Here is an 18,840-nt window from a genome sequence, read left to right on the forward strand (position 1 = left end):
TAATGTTATGCGTAACGTAACGCGTAACGTAACAGAGTAACGCAATGTCGTAACGTAACAGAGTAACGCAATGTCGCAAAGAAACGCGTAATGGCATAACGTAATGTGTAACGTAATGCGTAATGTTATGCGCAACGTACGCGCAACGTAACAGAGTAACGCAATGTCGTAACGTAACAGAGTAACGCAATGTCGCAACGTAACGGCATAACGTAATGTGTAATGTAATGCGTAATGTTATGCGTAACGTACGCGTAACGTAACAGAGTAACGCAATGTCGTAACGTAACAGAGTAACGCAATGTCGCAAAGAAACGCGTAATGGCATAACGTAATGTGTAACGTAATGCGTAATGTTATGCGTAACGTACGCGTAACGTAACAGAGTAACGCAATGGCGTAAGGTAACAGAGTAACGCAATGTCGTAACGTAACGCGTAACGGCGTAACGTAATGCGTAATGTTATGCGTAACGTAACGCGTAACGTAACAGAGTAACGCAATGTCGTAACGTAACAGAGTAACGCAATGTCGCAAAGAAACGCGTAATGGCATAACGTAATGTGTAACGTAATGCGTAATGTTATGCGCAACGTACGCGCAACGTAACAGAGTAACGCAATGTCGCAACGTAACGGCATAACGTAATGTGTAATGTAATGCGTAATGTTATGCGTAACGTACGCGTAACGTAACAGAGTAACGCAATGTCGCAACGTAACGCGTAACGGCATAACGTAATGTGTAACGTAATGCGTAATGTTATGCGTAACGTAACGCGTAACGTAACAGAGTAACGCAATGTCGTAACGTAACAGAGTAACGCAATGTCGCAAAGAAACGCGTAATGGCATAACGTAATGTGTAACGTAATGCGTAATGTTATGCGCAACATACGCGTAACGTAACAGAGTAACGCAATGGCGTAAGGTAACAGAGTAACGCAATGGCGTAAGGTAACAGAGTAACGCAATGTCGTAACGTAACGCGTAACGGCGTAACGTAATGCGTAATGTTATGCGTAACGTAACAGAGTAATGCAATGGCGTAACGTAACAGAGTAACGCAATGTCGTAACGTAACGCGTAACGGCGTAACGTAATGCGTAATGTTATGCGTAACGTAACGCGTAACGTAACAGAGTAACGCAATGTCGTAACGTAACAGAGTAACGCAATGTCGCAAAGAAACGCGTAATGGCATAACGTAATGTGTAACGTAATGCGTAATGTTATGCGCAACGTACGCGCAACGTAACAGAGTAACGCAATGTCGTAACGTAACAGAGTAACGCAATGTCGCAACGTAACGGCATAACGTAATGTGTAATGTAATGCGTAATGTTATGCGTAACGTACGCGTAACGTAACAGAGTAACGCAATGTCGCAACGTAACGCGTAACGGCATAACGTAATGTGTAACGTAATGCGTAATGTTATGCGTAACGTAACGCGTAACGTAACAGAGTAACGCAATGTCGCAAAGAAACGCGTAATGGCATAACGTAATGTGTAACGTAATGCGTAATGTTATGCGCAACGTACGCGCAACGTAACAGAGTACCGCAATGTCGTAACGTAACAGAGTAACGCAATGTCGCAACGTAACGGCATAACGTAATGTGTAATGTAATGCGTAATGTTATGCGTAACGTACGCGTAACGTAACAGAGTAACGCAATGTCGCAACGTAACGCGTAACGGCATAACGTAATGTGTAACGTAATGCGTAATGTTATGCGTAACGTTATGCGTAACATAACGCGTAACGTAACAGAGTAACGCAATGTCGTAACGTAACGCGTAACGGCGTAACGTAATGCGTAACGTAATGCGTAACGTAACGTAACGCGTAACGTAATGCGTAATGTAACGGCGTAACGTAACAGAGTAACGCAATGTCGTAACGTAACGCGTAACGGCGTAACGTAATGTGTAACGTAATGCGTAATGTTATGCGTAACGTAACGCGTAACGTAACAGAGCAACGCAATGTCGTAACGTAACAGAGTAACGCAATGTCGCAACGTAACGCGTAACGGCGTAACGTAATGCGTAACGTAATGCGTAACGTAATGCGTAATGTTATGCGTAACGTAACGCGTAACGTAACAGAGCAACGCAATGTCGTAACGTAACAGAGTAACGCAATGTCGCAACGTAACGCGTAACGGCGTAACGTAATGCGTAACGTAATGCGTAACGTAATGCGTAATGTTATGCGTAACGTAACGGCGTAACGTAACAGAGTAACGCAATGTCGTAACGAACGCGTAACGGCATAACGTAATGTGTAACGTAATGCGTAATGTTATGCGTAACGTTATGCGTAACATAACGCGTAACGTAACAGAGTAACGCAATGTCGCAACGTAACGCGTAACGGCGTAACGTAATGCGTAACGTAATGCGTAACGTAACGCGTAACGTAACGCAATGCGTAACGTAACGCGTAACGTAACGCAATGCGTAACGTAACGCGTAACGTAACGTAATGCGTAACGTAACGTTACGTTACGTAACGCGTAACGTAACGTAATGCGTAACGTAATGCGTAATGTTATGCGTAACGTAACGCGTAACCTAACAGAGTAACGCAATGTCGTAACGTAACAGAGTAACGCAATGTCGCAACGTAACGCGTAACGGCGTAACGTAATGCGTAACGTAATGCGTAATGTTATGCGTAACGTAACGGCGTAACGTAACAGAGTAACGCAATGTCGCAACGTAACAGAGTAACGCAATGTCGTAAAGTAACAGTAACGCAATGTCGCAACGTAACGCGTAACGGCGTAACGTAATGCGTAACGTAATGCGTAACGTAACGCGTAACGTAACGCAATGCGTAACGTAACGCGTAACGTAACGCAATGCGTAACGTAACGCGTAACGTAACGTAATGCGTAACGTAATGCGTAACGTAATGCGTAACGTAACGCGTAACGTAACGCGTAACGTAATGCGTAATGTAACGGCGTAACGTAACGCGTAACGGCGTAACGTAATGTGTAACGTAATGCGTAATGTTATGCGTAACGTAACGCGTAACGTAACAGAGCAACGCAATGTCGTAACGTAACAGAGTAACGCAATGTCGTAACGTAACGCGCAACGTAACGCCGTAACGTAACAGAGGAACGTAATCTACGTACAGTAAATAAACAACAAACACCTTGTGAGCGCTACACCACCATCAGTGGATTCTTTCAGTAAAGTATTTCAGCTCACCTCAAGACATTTCAAACTCCTTTGAGCGAAGAAGTATTTCACCATCACTTTTCATTCGATGCGTGGGCGAGCGCTCCGTGACCTCTGTTGGAGTTTGAGGTTAGCGTTGACGTGCAGAGCCTGCGGATGCTTATTATGCCGGTTAGATTGGCGTGCATGAGTATCACCTGCACCTCTGGGATGACACACTGAAGGGAGCATGGGGTATAATTACACATAATTAGAATATGCAACTAGATGACACGAGCATGTGAGGATGAGTGGCAGCATCATTACAGAACATCAGGGTTTACATTTGTGTTCTGCTCAAAGACCGATGAGTTACAGCTGTGTAGCCTCATCAGTTCATTTAGCATTAATTAACTTCTATCTTTTATTCTGTAAGCCTGTTTCCTCACGCTTAATAATTTACAGTTTCTCAACTGTGGACTCACAAAACTATTAAAAAAGTGAGAAACCTTTTGATTTGGTTTTGCCAATATATATATATATATATATATATATATATATATATATATATATATATATATATATATATATATATATACACACACACACACAGTAAAAGCATTGCATCCTTAAGGACAAAGCAGATTCTGCTAATGTGTCCTAGATGTTCAAGATGCTCTTTCGTGTCGCTCGCCGAGAGCTTTTACTCTGAAACCAGAAGCATCTTTAAAATTAAGCTCATGAAAAAGATGCACGACTCTTAGAGCTGGTACCGTTGTATGTCAGAGGCTTTTAAATAGAGCTGATGAACCTGAGAGGAATGTTGATAAAACTCCTCTGTAAACAAGATAATTCAGTGTGTGGGAGGAGGAGGCAGAAAGTGCAGCACTGTTTTTTTTATTTCTTAAAAAAAGAAAATCTATCGTGAAGTTCGTATTTATGAAAATTGAGTCATGGCTGTTCTCAAACCTGCTAAAAGCTTATTTCCAAGGTTTAATTCAATCTGTGTTACATAACCCTGTTAACAAACTCAACACTGGAGATCTGCAGCGCTGTTTCATGAGACAGAGGACTTTATCTTGGCTCTTCTAGGGCATCCTATCGTGGGAAACTAACATTTTAGAGACATATAGCTCCAGAAATATCTCCTGGATGAGAATTAATCGATGATCTGGATGTAACACATTCCAGATTTAGTCTCTTCTTCTACAGCATGTTGACAGGATGTAGGTTCATTTGTTTTTATGTTAGTTTGTCTTAGGGTCATTTTAATTTTGGATATCGTGTTCGAGGCTTTTAAAAATACATCTTTAAATGTTTGCCATGGTAACACATACAAGTGTCACAGACAACAGATTCAAGTGATTAGTCACTCATTACATCCTCTCTCATGAATGATGAGTCATGTTGTCAAGGTGGCGTGGGCTTGTTTATGAGAAGTAGGAAACAGTCTGGTTGTGGAGGGGGTGTGTGTCCGTGCGTGTGCGTGTTGTATCTGTTTTGTGCGTGCAATTCATACACGTGTGTGTTTCTTATTTACTAATTCCCCTGCCTTATTAATACGGGCTGGTTATAATTAACTAGCCTCCATATAAAGCGGGTCAGTCCAAGGCTTCGTACTCAAAGTGGGTCACTGCAGCACACTGAGGAGAGGAGGAAGAGAGGAGGAGAGGAGAGGAAAGGAGAGGAGGAGGAGGAGGAGGAGGAGGAGGAAGAGAGGAAGGGAAAGGAGAGGTGATAAAAGGATAAGAGAGGAAAGGAAGGGAGAGAAGAGGATAGAGAATGAGAGGAAAGAAAAAGAGAAAAAGGAGAGGAGATAGCTATTGAGAGAAAAGGAAACAACACACGAGGAAACAAAAGGAGGATATAAAAGGAAAGGAGGAAAGGAAAGAAGATGAGAAGACAGACAGTTTTAGGCCACAACCATGTGACATGTCTTCAAGCCCACTGAACAGAAGAGCTGCTCTGAGCCTTGTTAATAAGAGAGAGCAAGAACTTAATCGGCACTATGAGCGCCACTTCATTGATGAAGATAATTAGCGATATAGCCGCTTGACTAAAAGGGAAACATGAAGACGGACAAGAGATTTGCAAGAGAAGCGCGTCTGCTGCTGAAGAAGATTCAACAAACGGCCTCGAATGACAATAGAAAGACAACTTCCTTCAACTGAAAAGCAGCTGGTTCCAGCTGAAGTTACGCAGATCAGCCCGTGAGTTAGCTCGAGCACAGTAGCTTCAGTAGCAGTCGACTGCTCGGCCGTGCCCAGAACATTGGAAACCGAGGAGAGAAGGAAGAAGGGAACAGAAGGATGAAGAGTAGGAAGCAGGTCCTGCAGAGGAGAGAAGAAGCAGAGGACGGTTGAGTAGATCACGGAGGCGTTTTTATTTCTGGAAACATCCAGCTCCAGTTAGCCGGAAGGCCGGAAGGGAAGAGCGTTTTGAGTGGAGCTGAAAACACATCAGGGAATCCTCAATTAACAAAAGCTTAACGAGCCCGCCTCGGCAACATGTACGTCCACGTCTGAGCTCCTCGCAGTTTGTGTTTCATCACTAGCAGGACAGACGGGTGTCAGGTTTCCTGTCCGTGTGCTCGTGCTTGGACTTGGCTGAACACCCAGAAATGACAACAGAGCCCACCAAGAGTCAAAGCACCCTGGACACCGCATCGCCCCGACACCACGCAGAAGCTTTTTCCGTATTTGAAAGACGAGACCGAGCCTCCCGGGAAACCATTTTGTTGCACGACAATTAAGACAAGTGTTGTGCAAAATATACATTCAAGAGAACAAGGAAGGAGTGTGTTTTGCTGAGCACTGCACACAAACTGTCCCAGACTCACAGGGTGATATGAACCTGGGTTACGTTCATGTAACACGCAGTCGCAGTAATTACCAGCGCTAGTGACTCGCGAGTCGGACGTTCAACGATATTGAACAGATTTAATCGTCGTGTTATCGATTCGGAGCGTTATTAACACTCACGTAGCCAAACCATCGTGGGAAACGTCAAACTCCAAGCGTCTCTTTTTACCAAAAGCTGGGGCGCATTAACCCGAGCGGAGGCTCGAATAAGAAGCGCGTGGGAGCGCCGGGTCTTTCACTAATGAGATGTATTTATAGCGAGGCGTCACAAACACCTCTGCTCCACCGACGTGAGAGTGAAAGAGATTCGACGGCTTCTCAAAGGCCTCTGATGGCCGTGACCCTGGCACTTGGAAAATGGGAGCAGGATATTGAAATGTGTATCTTTCTTACAGTTCGGCGTCTCGCCGACAGAGCGAGCGGTACGAGGCGCCTGCCCTTGTGAGAGGGAGTGTGCCCCTGTAATAATAATCCTATTTTAATCTGCCTCCTGAGGTTCCGTGTCCTGGATTATCAAACATGACGGGCGCTGCTGGGCAGGCCGCCTGCACATGCGTGGAGCAGTTGTCTGTGATAGAATGAAGAGTTTCTCTATAGAAATAGCACAAAAATAAATAAATAATCTAAAGCTGAGTTCATTTTTGTGCCAATGTTTCAACGTGTGATTTCAAATATTAAAATAAAAAAGCTACATTGTGATACATTCATATTTTGTCCAAGATTTAAGGCTTTGAAGAGGCATCTCCTCATGCAGACAGTTTAGTTTGAAATATTCAAATGACATTAAGATGCTGAATTGTACAATGCAGGTTTAAGGAATTTAGTCTCGCTGATCAATGCATTGAATATACTGTTGCTCTCTGCAATTCAGGTGAAATTAAACTTATATATTTACATGTTTTATTGGACAAAATGCTGCAATTCAACGTTGCATAACTAGCATCTAAGGTACTTTATTTACATCAGATTTTGGGCAACCCGTCTGGTTTTAAAGCAAAGGAAGACAGAGAGAGGAAGACGAAGAGAGGAAGACAAAGAGAGGAAGGCAGAGAGAGGAAGACAGAAGGAGGAAGACAGAGAGAGGAAGACAAAGAGAGGAAGATAGGAGGAAGGCAGAGAGAGGAAGACGAAGAGGAAGACAAAGAGAGGAAGACAGAGAGAGGAAGACAGAGAGAGGAAGACAGAGAGAGGAAGACAGAGAGAGGAAGACGAAGAGAGGAAGACAAAGAGAGGAAGACGAAGAGAGGAAGACAGAGAGAGGAAGACAGAGAGAGGAAGACAGAGAGAGGAAGACGAAGAGAGGAAGACAAAGAGAGGAAGACGAAGAGAGGAAGACAGAGAGAGGAAGACAGAGAGAGGAAGACGAAGAGAGGAAGACAGAGAGAGGAAGACAGAGAGGAAGACAGAGAGAGGAAGACGAAGAGAGGAAGACAGGAGGAAGGCAGAGAGAGGAAGACAGAGAGAGGAAGGCAGAGAGAGGAAGACGAAGAGAGGAAGACAGAGAGAGGAAGACAGAGAGAGGAAGACAGAGAGAGGAAGACAGGAGGAAGGCAGAGAGAGGAAGACAGAGAGAGGAAGACGAAGAGAGGAAGACAGGAGGAAGGCAGAGAGAGGAAGACAGAGAGAGGAAGGCAGAGAGAGGAAGACGAAGAGAGGAAGACAGAGAGAGGAAGACAGAGAGAGGAAGACAGAGAGAGGAAGACAATGGCGGCGGGCCAGGATGTTGTGACCAGCAGATTATGAAAAAGAACATGAACTTGAACATCTTACCAAGTTAGACCGAAACTCTTAATCCACCCGCGGACACACCAGAGAGCTTCTGGAGCTGCTGACGTCCAGATTAATACGTAAAGTTTTACAACATCACACGACAACGCTCGAAGGTGACGCACCTGGACGGTTCGCGCCGTACGAGCTCAGCTGTGAAAGTGACCAACGAGGAAGAGATGGATGCAAACATCTGACTCGCGCTCGCCTGCTTTGTGTTTTGTTTGTGTGCGACTATCTGCACGTGTGTGTGTGTGTGTGTGTGTGTGTGTGTGTGTGTTGTGGCAGGGAATGTGGTGTTATGCTTTCGCGAGGCGTCGCATCCGCAAGCGCCGGTCAAATCTGATTAGTTCTGATGAGAAAAGCAACGGGCAGCGTTTCTTTAATCAGCGCCTCTCTCTCTCCTCGCGCCGAGGAGGTTGACGAGGACCAGAATCCTCTGGGGCCCCGAGACGCCAAAATTAGATCAGACCAATCTGGAGAGAGCGTTTCAGAGGCACAAATGATGGAGCGGAGAGGAAAAAAAAACAGGGGAGAGATAACAGCAATCATCAGATTGTGGGAATAATTAGTTGTCAGGGATATCAGTCATCGTCCGATGTGATTGGACGGATTATTGCAGCTTGAGGGAGCTTCAGCTTCGGATGCTCAACCTCAAGAAAAAAGATTCTCACGCGGCATCGGTTTTGTCCGGCTGATGGACGCTTTGTAAAATGTGTAAAATTGTCACAAACTCAATAAAACTGTGTAAACAGACGGCGGCATGAGGGCAAAGGTCCAAACAGACTAATAATGCACACTGCAGCGTCTAGTGGTTCTCCTTCAGCTTCATTTCAGGTTAAAAACAACATGAACTGCAGTGGCGCTCTCTCTCTCTGACTTCCTGTTTCCTGTTTTGTGCTGCAGAGGAAGGCGAGTACTTCCTGAAGGTTTTGATTCCCAGCTATGCGGCCGGCTCCATCATCGGCAAAGGAGGTCAGACCATCGTCCAGCTGCAGAAAGAGACCGGAGCCACCATCAAACTGTCCAAATCCAAAGACTTCTACCCGGGTAAGACACCGAAACCACCGCCGCCGCCGCCGCCGCCGCCGCCGCCGCTTGTGAAAATGAACACTTTCACACTGTTAATGCACACACTCACCTGATTCTGACTCATCATTCAGATGACTAAGACAGAAAAGCACAAAACACACCGGCACAATAAAAGGAATCATTTGAACGCAATATATTTGTTTGGCCGATTGTTGCTTCACATGCTGCACAGCGTGTCTGCATTTGGGCCCCAAAAAATGTTTTGCCATCAGATATCAAAATACCGGCGCATGAAATACAAGATGCCTCTTTTGTTTAACAGTGTTAAAGTGTTATAAGTTGGAGTTTTGCTTGAATACAAGTACTGAATGTTTGAATGGTGACAGATGGATGGATGTTGATATGTGATGTCATTGAAAATAGAAAATAAACAGCGATGAACAGGAAAACAAATGGATGGATGGATCAGTTTTTCATGATGTTAAAACACACACACACACACACACACACACACACACACACACACACACACACACACACACACACACACACACACACACTCTTCTGCTGAGTGACTTCTCATTTCAACAACGTGGGGTTGATTTATGATCCATAAAGGCCATGTTGTCCCTGTGTGTGTGTGTGTGTTCTTGTTCATCTATCTTGGAGAGGACTTTGGAAACAGGAGGACATTTTGGCCTCGCTTCTACAAACACTTGTTTTAGGGATCAGAGTTGTTTTTTTCGGTGTTTCTACACCGAAAAAAACACTTTTCTATCATAACAACACGAGAGTCTTCTGCTCTTCAAAGAAATGTAAATTATTTCAATATTCTTTAAACTCTAATACAGTACATTCCCGCTTTAAATTCATGTTCTGAGCTTCCACTTTACAGATCACGATGTATTCCTCGACATTAGATGTAAAATTAGATGTAAAGTTTGCGTTGACAGAGGTTGTGAGTCCCCCCAACACACACACAGACACACACACACACACACGTGCGGTCCAACAGATCAGGATTACAGGATCAGAGGTGAAATTGTATTTGCCTAAACTCTTAATTCTGTCCCGGTTTGACGTGTGACTGGAGGGGTCGGGAGGTTTTGGGTTTGATGTCTGAGCGGCGGAGGAGACGACGTGCACGTTTTTTCCAACCAAACACGTGAGAGAAAAATGCATTCATGTACTACGCTAAAGAAAACAATTTATCCCCCCTGAATAAAATAAAAAATTGCAATCAAAGGCATGCTTGTGACGCCCTTTGAAGGGAAATAACTCACAGAGGTCGTTTGGAGCAATTGATTGATAGATATGTACTTTATTAGATATATATGTACTTCATTAGCTAGATATGTACTTTATTAGCTAGATATGTACTTTAATACATCAGAGTTTGACTCGTAAAACCTTCGGGCAGCTCGGGGAAACACTGAAAATGCAGACGCGTCGATTTTTTTCATGCTCTCGTTCGCCAGGATGGAAAGTCGTAAAATAAATGTTGGGAGTGAAGAAGTTGCATCAAGAGATGCGTGAACTCTTTGCACGTGCACGTGCCGCTCGGTGGTTTGACTCCTTCCCGGCCTCCACTTCGCTCGACCTCAAGCCGCGTGGGTTCAGGTCAGCTGTGTGTACTCAGTGGCAGGTGGCGGAGGGACTGGGTGTTTGTACGACCCAACTCGAGTACTACGATGTGTACCTTTCCCTCCGAAGGGATATTTTCTAGACCTCCCAGAGCCGCCGTAGCGCCCGCGGAGTCTCTGATGTCATCGTCGCCCCTGCAGAGACGTGTACACGCCTCCGAGCTGCTGCAGAGTTGTGTTGTTGCTCTCTGTGTGAAACCAGAGTCGCTGAATGCATCTTTTAATGAGGCAACGTCCCTCTGACTGTCAGCTACGTCTCATGTTTACGACACCGGGCCCAAAATGTTCTGCAGTCTTGGCCGGGAGTTCGAAAAAAATACGCTTTTTGCTTTAAAGAAAGCAATGAAAATACAAACATACAACATGCTACGTTTCCAGTGAGCTGCGTTCTGGAACGAAGTAGAAATATTCTGAATATTCTTCCCCGGCCGCTCGGACACTCTTGTTCTTTCCTTCCGTACTTTAACCTCCACCGTGATCCCAAAGTCGTGTGTTTGCTTTTGCATTTCAGCTCTCGTCCGTGTTGCGTTGGCGTGTTTGAATGTGTGCTTCAGTTCAGAGCAAAACAAGCCGCCGTTGTTTGACACCGACACACAGGACTCCTGGAAGCTCTGCCAGCGAGAACAGATGCAAGGTGCAAGAGCCTCACACACACACACACACACACATACACACACTAAAGGGACACAATTATATATTCACTCACAGAAAATGTGCACATTAATCCATTGAAAGTTTGCACACTTCCACCAAGGAAGTGCATGTAAATCTACAAAAAAAAAAGATGTTGAAGGGACAGAGACGGAGAGGGAGGAAGGGACACAGAGAAAGAAAGAAAGAAAAAAGAAAGAGAGGGTTGTATGGGCCTCCGTCTAGAGGGGAAGACTGAAGAAGCTGTGTGTGTGTGTGTGTGTGTGTGTGTGTGTGTGTGTGTGTGTGTGTGTGTGTGTGTGTGTGTGCGTGTGTGTGTTTGCACAGTTCTTAAGGGCTGAAGGGGGCATCTGTATGCAAATGAGACACGGTTCTTCCTGGGTGACAAATCAAAAGGCCCACCTGCTGCAAGGGCCCGTGTGTGTGTGTGTGTGTGTGTGTGTGTGTGTGTGTGTGTGTGTGTGTTGGGAATAACAGGGCCAGTCTAACGAGAGTAGAGAGTTACTGCTGTGTCTCGGCCAAAGCGTCTCATTCCTCTCCTCTCAATCCTCGGAAGACATTAGTCGCCTCCCTTTCCTCATCATCCTCCCCCCTTCACACACACACACACACACACACACACACACACATACACACACACACACACACACACACACACACCACCATCCCAGCTGTCACAAAAAACCTGGCAGAGGTCCTTGATGTTGTCGTCACAATAGTCTCATTTGGACCCAAATTTGTACGCTTTTAACTTTTTCCCCTTTCACAATAAAAGCTTTGGTGGGTTTTTGGTTGATGCATTCTGGTGTAAGGTTTGCCCGTCTTTAAAGGAATAACACGAATAACCCAGTTAAGATGACTTTGATCTTTTTTGCCAAGGTCCCACGGAGCAAAAGTGGCATCAAGCCAAAGAAAGTGAGATCATCATTTTATATTAAAATAAAGCACCTCTGGCTCTAAAGCCACAGGGTTTGGCAGCGTTTTAAGCACTGGAGAGTTGGCAAAATCTCAAGCTGGATCCAGCAGATTAGAAATGTCGATGGATGAAGTTAGGATAAAAACATAAATCCTCTCATTTTGGAGTCGTAAATATGAATCTTCGCTTTGCATAACTCCGTAATTGACCTTAATGCGACACTTCTAGCAGACAGGAGAGAGAAAGAATGAGCACACAATGAAAACCAAGGTTACAGGAAGTAGACAGCTGTGAGGTTAAACCAGCACTTCCATCATATCACCAGAACGCACAAGGAAAGCTCCAGATCACTATGCATTGTTTGAATTTGATTTATTCGTATCTATATTTATAAACTCCAGATAGGGAAACCACATGGACTCGTCTCACCCTTCCTCTCTTAACCGACATTCCTCACAGTATCTCGCTGTCCTCCCTCCATCCCTCCATCCCTCATCCCTCCTGTCCTCTTGTCTCCTCTGTCCTCTCGCGTCCTTTTAAATTCATGCGTCCTTCGATCTCGCCCATCAGTCGTTGCTGCCGTCCTCTTCCCCGTCGCATTAGACCGTCAGCTCCCTCCCACTTCACCTCCTCCCACAGTCTCTCCTTCCCTCTGCTTCCTTTCAACCCCCTCCTCCCCTCATCTCTCCCTCCTCCCCTCATCTCTCCCTCCTTCCCTTCATCTCTCCCTCCTTCCCATCTATCTGGAGAATAGTGCTGCAGCAGCACTTAAGCCGACGACCAATTACAGTAGCAAGGAGCAGCGGTACTGGGGGAGCGAGACAGGCCACCATTCATCGTCTCACACACACACACACACACACACACACACACACACACACACACACACACACACACAGACTCACGCAGTGCTGGGCGACCCACCATTCACTATTATGGCACAACAGATTTATTACATACCCATACAGTACAAGGCAGTGCTGCTTCCAAATATAGCTCCTCTCTCTCTCTCTCTCTCTCTCTCTCTCTCTTTCTCTCTCTCTCTCTCTCTCTCTCTGTCTTTGCTAACATGGATACAAAGGGACTTCATGACAACACTGCGTCTACAGAGCTGCAATCTGCAAGAGACTGAAACCAAAAACAAACAAAACAAAAAAAACCTTTCCATTTCGGGATGATAAGGCCAGAAAACGTGTGTGTGTGTGTGTGTGTGTGTGTGTGTGTGTGTGTGTGTGCGTGTGTTGTTGTGAGAGAGGACAGTGCCACCACGAAGCATATTCTCATTTCCAAAGACAAAGGGAGTCATTGAGCGCTCTCGTTCGGCGGTGACACAACGAGCGCATCAGACTTGTGTTTGTGCGTTAATTACAGCGCTGCGTGTCAGGATGCGTTGAACTCTTCCTTCAGCAGGTTCGGAGTCTCGGGTGACTCATCAGCTAATTAAGTGTAACAGTATTAATTATCTCCGCCAGGAGAGTCGCGCGCTGAGCTGTGTGCGTGCTGCTGTGCATCTCGGTGTCTGTCCCGGTTTAATCTGCGTGGGTGGCGATATCGATGGCGGCGGCGTTCTCAAAACAGCTTTTTTTGTTGTTACTGGTTTTATACTGAAATTGAGCAGCTCCTCACTCACCGCTCTGAAGTGGACACCTAAAGGGGCCGCTAGTGATAACACAACTAAGTGCATCACCGCCACAGGAAGCTCATTGAGTTTAGTTTACATTTTGCCAAGAGATGAATTGCCTGAATACCTCGTCGCTCGTTAGTGTCCTTCCTCCATTTTCTTGCTTTTCTCCTGAACAAGAGAAAGTCTTTCTTTAACAGACCATTCTGTGGTTGGTTCAGATCAGTTGTGCTGCAGAAAAAAGCTGTAAAATTATATATATATATTGTATACGCAGGGTTACAGGAAATAACAGCGAAACAAAAGGTGTGGGCGGGGCTAAGCTTCTTAGGAAGGACAACATTGGAGATAATACAGTTCATGCAATTTAAAGATATAACGCGTTCCTCCTGCAGCCTGCAGCTGCTTCCAACGAGTTCAACGAAATAAAACGACTGCAGAATAATCTTGAAACATTCACAAGTTGTAGTTTCTTTCTTCGCTGGCTGCATTTGCTCAGCAAGCAGCCGGTAAAGATCCCACGTGACGGCTGCATCTGTTGGTTCATCAGTTTGTGGGGAGAACACACACACACACACACACACACACGGCCGCCGCCGTTCCACATCAAATATTCATTCGCAACACCTGTTTTATAATTAGAATCGACCCGCTTTTACTCCTCGCCGTCGAGATATTGACCTCCGGTCGGACGCGGTGGCAAAGCCATGAAGAAGAACTTAAAGCTGGAAATGAATTAGTATCGACGCCGCGGACGCTTCCTCCTCCTGTCGTGGTTCAGTTTCACAGCTGCGGCGCCTCGCTGAGTGCAGCACCAGATAGAAACGAGTCGTTTGAAGGGTGAGTGATGCTTGAGAGCGGAGATGGAGGCTCAGCCACCAGGACTGCAGGCGACACTGGAGCAGCAACGCAGCCGATGTTCAGTCCACGACGTCTTTTGAGGATTCCTCGATCGAGGCCTCTGAGCTTTAGCTGTACGTCTGTTTGTGTGAGCGCTCAGGACGCACCGGGAGTAAAAGTCCTCTTCGCCAAAAGAGCACAACTCTCTGGTTAGAAGTGTGATTTTTTTCATTAAGTCAACTCATCCTGAGTCTGATCGTTAAGTTAACTCATCCTGAGTCTGATCGTTAAGTCAACTGATCCTGAGTCTGATCGTTAAGTTAACTGATCCTGAGTCTGATCGTTAAGTCAACTGATCCTGAGTCTGATTGTTGAGTCAACTGATCCTGAGTCTGATCGTTGAGTTAATTGATCCTGAGTCTGATCGTTGAGTCAACTGATCCTGAGTCTGATCATTGAGTCAACTGATCCTGAGTCTGATCGTTAAGTTAACTGATCCTGAGTCTGATCGTTGAATCAACTGATCCTGAGTCTGATCGTTGAGTTAATTGATCCTGAGTCTGATCATTGAGTTAACTGATCTTGAGTCTGATCGTTGAGTTAATTGATCCTGAGTCTGATCGTTAAAGTCCAGGTGAAACAGAAGTGAGAGCGTCTGCAGCTTCTGTGTTGCGACGTATTTCACTGTGAAATGGAATATTTTCTCATTTCCTGCGCATTTGATTTGGCCGCTAATGAAGTGGGCGGGCTCAGAGTTGGACGCCATACGGAGCTACACAGGACTGTTGGCTCTACACACACACACACACACACACACACACACACACACACCTCCCTCACATGTTGTGACATCAGGAGGACGACGGGATAAGTCGTACAAATTAACGGCGCCCTGATACCCGACGGTACCTGAACTCCTCGCTCAGCCGAGTCGTCTGCATATTTCCTGCGCATCAGGATTCCCTGGATTAAATTAAACCTCAGCCACGTTGTCTTTGCCCACTTATATACAACCACGTCTCTTCCCATCGAGGATGATTCGAGGGTTTAGATGAATAACTCCTCCCCCAATCGTACTTTGTTGCAGGAAGATTAAATCAAAACCATTTTACAAAAAAGAAAAGACAGGGATTAGACTATAAATATTTTGTTTTTGTTTCACAAGGACACAGGACTAAACCAGAGAGAGTGTTTGTCATTTCACTGGGACTCTAATCAGACTGACGAGGACCGCATGCTCCGCTTTGACTCACGTTCACGCGACTGCAGAGAAGACGAGACGATTCAGCTCTTCGTTAGCAGCTGAGAAAACACTGAGTCACATGTGAGAAGAAGAGATACTCAGTGAGGCTGTGCAGTGAGTCACACCGTCGAGGCCAAAAGTATGTGGACGCTTGAATATCTAACTTCTTTTCTACTTTTCCAACTTTAGTTGCGCGTCTCAAACTCGACCCAGATCACCGCTCCCTCCGTTCTTCCTCTTTTTCACTTTTCTTTGCTCATTTTCTTTGCTCTCGTCTCCTCTGTCTGTCCTCTGTCACGCCGTGACACCGTTTCAGAGCTTTGTCTTTAATCCCACGCCATGATTGCAGTTTTCAGCATTTGAAATCCCATCTGAACACACACACACACACACACACGCATGCACAAGCACACACAACCAGCACACATCTGTCGCAAAAGGCCACATGACCTAACATACAAACACACACACACACACACAGCCTCCCCAAGCCCTTATCAATGTTACCGGTTTCAGTGCTCTAAGCCTCTTATGCAGCTCTAAGCTCTCAGAGATGGAAAACTGGAATATTACATATCACACACACATGCGAGCACACACATACAGATGCAACTATAATGAATTTCTTGTTTGTCAGCCATTTCCTCTCTTCATTAAGCGGCAAATTCATTACAAATGTCTGCTGTTCATCAGTTGTGACGAGATAATTTCCACTAAATTCGATTACTTTGGTTCCAGTTTGGAATATTTCATATTATCGCTGCAAATGGACACCAGTTGAAGTGTCTGCATTCTGTCTGTCCGCCGGCGTCGATGTGAAACCCCTCACCGGGTCCGTGTCAGGACTTTGAAAGCAATGAGGCAGATGAAAAGAGATTCATCTGATTCACGGCATGGTGTTTAAAAAGATATATGAAGAAGATCAACAGCTAAACATGTGATTCAACAATCATGCAGGTTCATCACTATGTAAACACCTAATAGAAACCAAACATCACAATAGGGACTCTCATATCGCTGAGAGAGTCAGGCTGCAGCTGCTTCGTCTCCATCATCTTCATCACCTCCATCACCTCCAAGGCGAGGTTTCAGCTTAAAACAGGAAACTGAATGGATGACATGAAACAAGGAGAAACATCCACAGAGCAGTGCAGATTCATGTGAAACACCGAAATATGAGAACTGTCACTCGCTCATGTATTGCACAAAGGATGCAACTTGGTGTAAAAAGAATTGCAATCACAGCCGATATGTCTTTGTTTGTCACCGAGACGATGGAGCGCTTACATTTTTCTTCCAGCACTTTTCTGAATACACAAAGACGCTTGACATCGGGGACAAGAGACGGCGACAAAGCAAACAAAACAAACATTTTTGGCCACAAAGAAGGAAAGGAAAGCAAACTGCAGAAGCTGTGGGGGTCACAGCGCGGGGAGCAGCAGGGTCGAAGCCGGAGGAGGCGAGTAGGAAGAGGCGTGTGTTCAAATAGAGAACAACCTTCAATCTTTCACTCAAATAGTCGCACACGTTTGGAGCGGAGGAGCTCTGTAGTTAAAAAGGTCGAATGAGTTGCTTCCCGCTAAAGTGCCTCTCTGAGTGTGTTCCCGTGTTCTCCGGCGGGAGCTGAACCCTGAACCCCGACAGGGTCTGTGACGTCCTCCTCCATGAACTCATGCAGAAGGAGCTGCTCGGCCCCAGTTGTGTTAATACCACACTGACACACAGCGCCGTCCACCAACCAGCAGCTGCAGATACACAAGTACGACCTTTTCAGAATTACACTGAGAAATGTTCCTGTTCTTTTCACTAATATACAGGGGAACATGTAAGCCTTTAGTTTGAGTAATAAACCATCTCTGGTATACTTCAAACTGAACATTGGGATCTTTTAACGCATCAACAACCAGTGTCAGTTTATTACTTGTTTAGAATATTTATCAAAATGATTAGGCAACAAAAGAGCTCGGTTATAGGTTCAGGGAAAGATCCTAAACTTCTACGTTAGGTTTAGCTTTAATGAGACTACATTACTGAGTTTTAGAGGTTGTGCAATACTTAAATAGATTCAGGAAAAGATCGGGTTTGGTTTATAATACCTGGCTTGGTGACGAATGAATCTCCACTGAGTCCTGGCTTCACATCGGGTTCAGGCAGCGTCTCCTTGGAGGAAGACGAAGACCATTACAAACCTTTTCGTAGGTGTCTGTAGGCGATGCTGCGATCGTCAGCATCTAACACGTCACACAGGGAAGGTGTGGCGCCGTCAGCACACGAGGGGCTCTGCAGGATCTGAAACGGCGGCAGCGGCGATGAGGAAGAAGAAGTTGGTGATCGATGGTGTTGTTCCTTCACCTCGGTGCACTAACTCTCTCTCCATTTGCTGCCTTCATGTTTGGACTTTTAATAAGGCAGCGCTGAGGGTCCCAGCGAGGCCGACGCAAATAGAACAGCAGGAATATGGCCGACCTGACCGCAGATCAATGCTGCACCGAGACTGTGTGTGTGTGTGTGTGTGAGTGTGTCCTTGGGAAGTGGTAGGATAATGCAGTCTGTCAGTGAAATACGACTGTCATAAAACCTCTCAAACACTTTCGCTGCCACTCATCACTCCCACAGTGCACACACACACACACACACACACACACGCACACACACACACACACACACGCACACACACATTATTGATCCCCACTGCAGGTCTGAGTGTGTGTCTTCCTGAGATGATTCTGAGACAACCTGCATTTTATTTGTGGTGTTTCCATCTCCCGCTGTTCTGCTTCTGTAACACTGCGTTGATCAACGCAGACATGAAAGCTTTTTTATGTCTCATCAGGGAAAAGAAATCGCCTGCAAGCAAATGATGTGCATTTTTATTGTTATTGTTTCAGTTTATTTGGAATAACCAAAAGGAAAACTGACTAACCTGAACAGAGAAAGCCTCCATGATGACTCTCTGATGGCGCCGCCAACCAAATAATGGAAAGAAGATCGTTGGCGTGTTGCCAAATCTGCTCTGAACCGAATATTTAAAACAAAATCAAAAAGTTTCTCTTGGAAACAATTGTTATAAGTTGTCTTTCAACGGC

The 18,840-nt window shown here is 45.4% G+C and overlaps 1 protein-coding gene across 3 annotated transcripts in view; it reads left to right on the forward strand.

Annotated features, from left to right (window-relative positions):
• nova2 (NOVA alternative splicing regulator 2) overlaps positions 1 to 18,840 on the forward strand; it is a 67,806-nt gene that overhangs the window by 13,701 nt on the left and 35,265 nt on the right. For all 3 annotated transcript variants that reach the window (XM_068585226.1, XM_068585224.1, XM_068585225.1), the window contains one exon: positions 8,715 to 8,858. In XM_068585226.1, coding sequence (XP_068441327.1) covers positions 8,715 to 8,858 — 144 coding nt within the window. The remainder of the gene's footprint in view (positions 1 to 8,714; positions 8,859 to 18,840) is intronic.

The sequence above is a fragment of the Clinocottus analis genome, unplaced genomic scaffold (genome assembly GCF_023055335.1).
Source record: "Clinocottus analis isolate CAN_PGR_092001 unplaced genomic scaffold, fCliAna1.0.p SCAF_2, whole genome shotgun sequence".
In the NCBI taxonomy this organism is placed as follows: Eukaryota; Metazoa; Chordata; class Actinopteri; order Perciformes; family Cottidae; genus Clinocottus; species Clinocottus analis.